Source organism: Pelmatolapia mariae, linkage group LG13 (assembly GCF_036321145.2).
Source record: "Pelmatolapia mariae isolate MD_Pm_ZW linkage group LG13, Pm_UMD_F_2, whole genome shotgun sequence".
NCBI classification, from domain to species: Eukaryota; Metazoa; Chordata; class Actinopteri; order Cichliformes; family Cichlidae; genus Pelmatolapia; species Pelmatolapia mariae.
The window spans coordinates 23,449,038-23,456,279 of NC_086238.1; the positions used below are offsets into that span (position 1 = coordinate 23,449,038).

The window sequence follows — 7,242 nt, forward strand, 5'->3', positions numbered from 1 at the left end:
GAAAAGTTAAAGCTCACTGTGAAAGATTAAACTAGTCACTTCCTGCATTTTAAAACAAAATAAGAAACATTTGAATAAATTATTGTGAAAGTAAAAAAGTTCATCATCTTGTCTGCATCTGCCTGTAGCCTCTCTCTTATCTACCATTTACGCTTTTTCGTCTCAGTCTGCAGCTCTCAACATCCTCAGCTCTGCTCTTCAGACCTTAAACCATCTGATTGTGGTGCTTTGCTCGAGTTTATTCTGCTTGCTCGGATTAGTCGTCCACTCTCTGGATACTCTGCTCAGTTCAGCAACAGTTCCCCCACTGCTCTGCACAGCCTCAATATTCCATCTGCAACCCAAGTCCACGAGCCGCTATGTAATTATAACAGGTGGCTAATGCAGCTAATGAGTAACTGCTAATAGTTAAGGAGCTAATGTTAACATGTGCACCAGCCAGGTTAACATTTATAATAACTGTTTATAAATGAATGTTTTGAAAACATTTATTGACCACTAAAAATCATCCTGAAGTGTAGTTCAGTATCATGAATGTTAAATACTTCAGCTGTCTGCAGCGGTGCAGCTAGAGGATATCGATTGTTGCAAGTGAATATTGTAATATTGTATGAATTGAGTGATTTAATTTAGTATCAATTAATGTGTGAGCATCGAATTTTTGGACCACCCTAGTTGGTGTGAGCTTGCTGTTTTTCACATGCAAAGCCGACACTCAAAAACACAGAGAAACAACTAAACCAAAGAGTCACAAGGGAGGACTTTGGAATATTTAATGGAAGCCAAAATTAAGTCAAGCTTAAAAGCCAAGCCAATGCATTTCAAATCCGCTCAGCTGTTTCAAAGAATGTCATGAGTCCTTTTGCTGTCAAAAATTGAAGGGGCCTGTGCAGTGTGCATGTGGAAAAATTCCATTGAGCGTTTCAGAAGAGCTGAGCAGCTGTCAGATGTGAGCTAATAAAAATGAGTTGGTACAAAGTCACACTTACCTGTGTCCCCGCATGCATACTACACTATATATACATGCATGTTAAACTCTCTCTTTATTTGTTTCCATGCCTAAATACTGTCTACTCATCCTTCAGCTGTCACTGTGTGCGCATGTGCATCCAAACATGTAAGTGCAACTATGATTGTAGGTCTAGCTCATAGGCCACGTCTAAACCTAGCTAAGTCCTCAGCACTTTCTATGAGTTAACTCAGTCTTGTGTTTCCTTGAACCAAGGTCATCCATTACTGTGACTTTACACTTAAGAGTTTGGGAGTATCACAGCATAGAAAGTCCATGAGCAATCCATTAGTTTGTTTTTTATACTGAAAGACTATAAAATAATGAGAATTTATGTCTACAAATTCTCACTTCCATTCTCCACTTCCTGAACTGTTTTGATATTGCATCAGTTTTTGGTCAACTGAGTTATTGCTAATAAATGTATTACATGTGCTTCTTTCTGTTTTTTAATAATATTAGCAACTAAAAGCTTGTTGTTATAAATACAAACTTCCCAGAGAACACTGGCAAATAAGCCTTAAGTTAATATTTTTTCATTTAACTTACATTCAAAAGCTCAACTTTTTAATATATGTAAAGATATACAAAAATGAATCTGAATCACAAATAATATAAATGAAAGGTGGAATATGGGAGTAGAAGTCTGGTTGAAAATTATTAAAATGGTCAAGTAAAAAAAGCATTAGATCAAATAGACTAAGGCGTATTTACATAACAAATCTTCTATATGCCTATTAGGTTTTAACAATCTGAAGGAATACTTTAAAAAAATATACTGAGATGATGACAAACAAATATTAAAGCACTGATATCAGCTATGTAGTAGGGGTGGGCGATATAAACGATATATGATAGAAACGATATAAATTTGGCCAATGATAGAGATTTTGACTATACCGCTCTATCGCGATAGCGCATGTTGATGATGTCATCAAGCTGCGCCTGTTTTGGTTGAAAGCATCGCAGCGGCTACAACCATTATCATCTGCAAATTATGCCGGGCGACAGTCATAGCAAAGAGATGAAGCACTTTTGAAATATGGGGAAAATCCAAAAACTGCGCTTCCTCCACTTCCGTAACATTGATTCATTAATGTTGAATTCTCTCGCAGCTGTTCTATTCTCATGTTCTTGCAGTATATTAATAACTAACCTCGTATTGTGGATGAATAATCTCAGTTTTTCTCCTGACTGAAGTTTGCCCCATGTATAGCATCCTGCTATGCGATTGCATTTGTCCCTAACCACCAGAATCTCTCACATTAACTTTTATCGAGTGGAAAAAAAAGTAGGCGTTCATCCTCCAGCTTCACTGTGCTAATGTTATGCTAACATAGCTGTGTCGCTAGCAATCACGTAGCACAACATTATATACCAGCTAGTCCAACTTCAGTAACCCTGCAAACGCCACTGCTGTTTAGTTTCCTGTCTTCATTTATGTTGGAAGTGGTAGCAGAGCTGTACGTTTTAATTAGTTTCAAAAATCTCTCAGTCAGAACATGGTATGTCATGTTTAGGTGGAAACTAGCGAGCTAACTTCCTGTTAACTTCTAACTCTGTTAAATTTAATAACTTCTGTTAAAAAAATAAAAACTTCTGTTTTTATGGATGCCTGGATGTTAAACTTAATTGTTACACCTGGTAAAGCAGCAACGCTGATGATTTTATTAAAGATTAAGGAATTTAGACCGTTTTTAACTCTCAGTGTTCGTTTGACTTTGGGACCTGAAGGGGACGGAGTTTTGCACCCAGATTACTCCGCGAAGCTCCTCACTACGGCAGCTGTAATGCTCTGACAATCCATCAAGCAGTGCGGCTTACAAAAGTTGTACTAAAACATTTTTTAACAGATTTCTGCACGCCAAAATCGGTTCGAGGTCAGTAAGCACAACCAGAATTCATACATAAGGCACACTCTCAATTTTTGAGAAAATTAAAGGATTTTAAGTGTGCTTTATAATGTGGAAAATATGTTATACAGAAGAAAAGAATATATCGCGATATATATCGTTACCGCACATGCTTCAAATTATATCGCGATATGAATTTTAGGCCATATCACCCAGCCCTACTATGTAGTTCCTTTATCTTGTTGCTTTAATAGGCACACCGCTAACATGGACTCCAAACAGTAAACAGTTTATCCTCATTAAGTAAAGAAATGCAGTAAATGTATATTGTTGAAAACATTCAAATGTTTGTATGCTTGTTGTGAATGTACAGCTCATGTAATTGATAAAAATATCTCTATTTGGTCATTATCAGTCCTTGCCTCCACCATTTTCTAGCTAGATAAAACAATATGTTAGTGCATCTCTCTATAAATGTATAAGTGTTCATTTATGTGTCATAAAATGGTTTATGAATGAAAAAATACAAGATAAGAGTTACCATGTGCCTACCGTTGTACAGACTCTGGTGGTGGGGGGCCATCTCTTCACCCGCTGGTCTCCTGTGACTTCCATCCCTGCCAGGGGAGCCACTACTATACTTCCCCTTGCTGTGCTCCACCCCTGGGCTCTGATGATAGTGATAGTGCTGCCGTATAGACTCTGGACTTCCCACAATCACCCGCCCTTTTCTCAGGTGCTCAGGTGTGCCCATTGCTATCTGCTTGGCTTCAGGACTCCCAGCCCCTGCTGAGTTTACCTGCCGGTGTCGCTGACTCAGATCTGGGCTGGACTTAGCTGAGCCCTTGCCACTGCCTGGAGATGCCTGTCCTGACATCAGTAGCTGTTTCTGTGCTAGTAGGTCAGAGCTGCAGGGTTTGGAGTGGGAGCCACAAGGTAGTCTGGTAGGAGACTTGCTGTGTTTCTCTGGGCTGTGTCCTCGAAAGCTGTGAAGCTCTAGGTTGGTGAGGGACCCTCCACGGGGCCGGCAGGACTGGGGAAAGGTGTGGTACTCCGTGGTGGAGCTGCGCCTCCTCCCGCTGAATTCACAAACATCTCTCTTTTGTCCTGAAGAGCTGCATCTTGAGCCAGATCCAGGGCTTGAATTGGAGCCAAGAGGGGAGGGTTTATGGTGAGGGTTATCTGGGCTGTCTGTGCTCCCTGCGCTGGAGGTGCTGCTTCCATCGCCAACATCCCGCAACAGGCCTGGTGTAGGCATGCCACCGCCCAGCTGAGACAGGCTACTTTGACTGTCAATGGAGTTCCTGCAGCCAGGGCCTCCCTGACCACCACCACTTCCCCCTGTGCTTCCAGCCACAACTGTGGCCCTCTCCTCTTCTAACATGAGGCACACCTCCTTAAGCTCCAGGTTCTCCCGGATCACCTCCATCTGCCGCTGCTCCAGCTCCTTAAGCTTCTGCAAATAGATAGCCACTTCCTTCCTCATCAGGCCAGCGCTGTAGCGACCCAATCGCTGCCATTCCCGCGACACCCGCTTCCCTTTCTGCCGGTCGTCATCCAGGAAGCAGCACAGGTCCCTCAGCTCCTGGTTGTCCTCCTGCAGTTTCTGGTTCACGTCCTGGTTTACACAGAGCACGCACACACACACACACACACACACACACACACACACAGAAGCACATAGAGAGATTACATACTCATTCCTGCTATGAATGAAGCTTTGATGAAGAAGATTACGTGTGTGTGTGTGTGTGTGTGTGTGTGTGTGTGTGTGTGTGTGTGTCTTTAGCTTCTGGACTATTAGGGAGGCAGGGCAGAATGATGGACAATTTTATCTATTCTTCAACATTTTATTGGTTAAAGGATAAAATGGTTTGTCAAGGACGCAACCAATAAGTAACCACTAATGAAACTGGAGCTTCAGTCAATGATAATTGGCAGTATTAGTCTACCAGCTCCACTAACTGATTTTTTAGAGCAGAAAATTAAAATTAAAAAATGCATTACAAAATAGTTTCTCAGAAAACCTGTTCTAAGTTAATATGTTGTTTAGCACATAATAATAAACCATAAAACAGAGGTACAAGATACAATTTTCCTTTTATTAATGTTTCCAAATTCCTGCATGGAGAAGCAACAGGTTTAATCTGCTTATTTAAAGCTAAATTTGACCTTAAATCTACCCCTGTAACCTGGCCATATTTCTTCTCATGCAGAGCCCACACTTGTTTCAGTCAGCAGGCTGTCTACACATAGTCTACACATTGGAAGAAACCCCACACGGGCCCTGGCACAGCCTGGCTCCCCGGGATCCTCTTCATCAGCACCACCCGACCTCACCTTCAAACTCCGTATCTCGTTCAGGTGTTGTTGGAGTCTCCGGTTCACCTCCCGCATCAGATTGCCGTGCTCCACGATGACGCCCCTTTTTTCTGCTTCTGCCCTCCGCAGCCGCCTCACCAGCTCCTCTTTACCCCACTTCAGCAGCTCCTCATCGGGAATTTTGGAGATGTCCTCTGCTGGTCTCTCTGCGCTTTTGGACTGCTGCTGTGCGCTTTTCTCCATCCCTTTAAACTCCGGTGAAGGTAGACCGGGAGGTAAAACAAAGTGTTGTGTCTGATGAATTTCAGAGCAACCAAATCGAAGCTTTAAAATGCACAACTCTGGTCCAAACGTAACTCGGGTTCCCCCCACCCACCCTTCTTATATCTGTGGAATCACATCGCTGTCATTGCGCCTTTTTCCCACGCCCATGCTGCAGCTCTGATATCCACCCGGTGCTCTGCTGCTATATCACTGTCGTTAGAGCATCGTTCCGCATCCTGCTGCGTCTCTGGTTAAGCCCTTGGCCGGCTTGGCGGGGCGGTTTCTCTCCAGGTGCATGCCGACCGCTTTGCGCACTCCCGCTGCTGAGCGCGCACTACCTCTGTCCGACCGCCGGGGCGGAGGGCGGAAAAAAGAGGATGATAAGAAGGGGGGCTCCAAGGAGAGGTTGCAGGTGCATAGCCGGAGCGCCAGGATAACAAGGTGTGATAGTGTGGAGAGCAGGCTCGCCTCTCTCGTTCTACCATCACTCGCTTACTCGCTCTCGCCTTGTGCCTCTTGGTTTGTTACGCCATCTGCTGGAGTTAGATGTGAACAGTGCTGCACTCTGATTGTTCAAAGTGACGGGCTGCTTCTATTTTTAGGTTCGTTTATAATCAGGGCAGATAGCACTGATCATAGTTTGCTCTGATATTTATGGAAGCGTGAACTCTCTTCTTAAGGATAGCAATCACTAAAAGAGGAATAGTCTATCCTCATTTCCAAAAAAGTGTCACTGCCAGATTGTAAGCTAAAAATACAACTCCCAGGAGCATTTCCAGGATTTTTATAAATGAGATGATATGGGGAACCAAAACCCGGTCAGGAGAGGGCCAAGGAAAATAGAAAAAATGTATATAAATAAATACAGTAAAAAGAACGCACACCCTCTTTCATTTCCAAGGTATTACATATCAGGAGATAATAAAACATAGTGTCATGTGTATTAATTAATCTAACCTCAGATGAATAACAAAACACGATATTTTACACAATGTCATTATTTATTTGACAAAAATTAAACTAAAATGCAGAAGCAGCATGTATTTACACATGTTTACTGTGACACTATATCTATGAAGAAATACACTCATGTAGAGAGGTCTGGTATGTTTTAGGTGTTTTGTTTTGCTTGAGGCCTCCCAGCTGGGACAGGTGAAAGTCTGACGTGGAAAAGAAATAAAGATTAGATGCTTGATAGTGACAGATTGATGCTGTTTTGATTTATTATTATTAAGAAGAAGAAGAAGAAGAAGAAGAAGAATGAAAGGCACTCATGGACAGGCATTTAAAAATCACAGTATGGATAAAATAAAAGTTGGAAACACTATAGATATCATGTGACCATGGCTTTTTGAGGTTTTGGTGTATTTCACCCCAGTTTCAACAGATGGCTTACCGCCTGCTTCTAGGTTTGATTGACAGAGTGTAGAAAAAACCTGATGACACTGCAAACTCTGACAGAGCTTAAGAGTCAGCAGCATCACTACGAGTTTAAGTGACAAGCACAACAATGCACTCAGACAATTTGTGGGAACTTTTTGACAGTGTAAACCACAAGACCCACAGTGCAACTGCTGATGGTGCTGTAGTGGACAAAAAATATCTCACTAATACATTTGTTCCAAGGGCACATGAGCCACTCATGTGTTGCCTTTACATTTTTGCAAAGAATACCTATGGATAACCATAAGGGTCACGCTATGAGAAGATATTTTTTTGCATGTGGAGTAGTTATTCATTAAGAAAGGAAGCACTCTCCACCCAAAACAGTTGAAAAACTATTATTTTCAAATA

The 7,242-nt window shown here is 42.1% G+C and overlaps 1 protein-coding gene across 2 annotated transcripts in view; it reads right to left on the reverse strand.

Moving 5' to 3' along the window:
- ccdc85a (coiled-coil domain containing 85A) overlaps nt 1–5,910 on the reverse strand; it is a 42,080-nt gene extending 36,170 nt beyond the window's left edge. The window contains exons 1-2 of one of the 2 annotated variants that reach the window (XR_010095441.1): nt 5,203–5,910; nt 3,404–4,480 (exon numbers count right to left, since the gene is read on the reverse strand). Coding sequence is in view for 1 of the 2 variants with exons in the window: in XM_063491986.1 (XP_063348056.1) it covers nt 3,415–4,480; nt 5,203–5,427 (1,291 nt within the window). In the remaining variant the exon portion in view is untranslated. The remainder of the gene's footprint in view (nt 1–3,403; nt 4,481–5,202) is intronic. The other variant, XM_063491986.1, reaches the window with a different exon arrangement.
- Nucleotides 5,911–7,242: the final 1,332 nt, after the last annotated feature.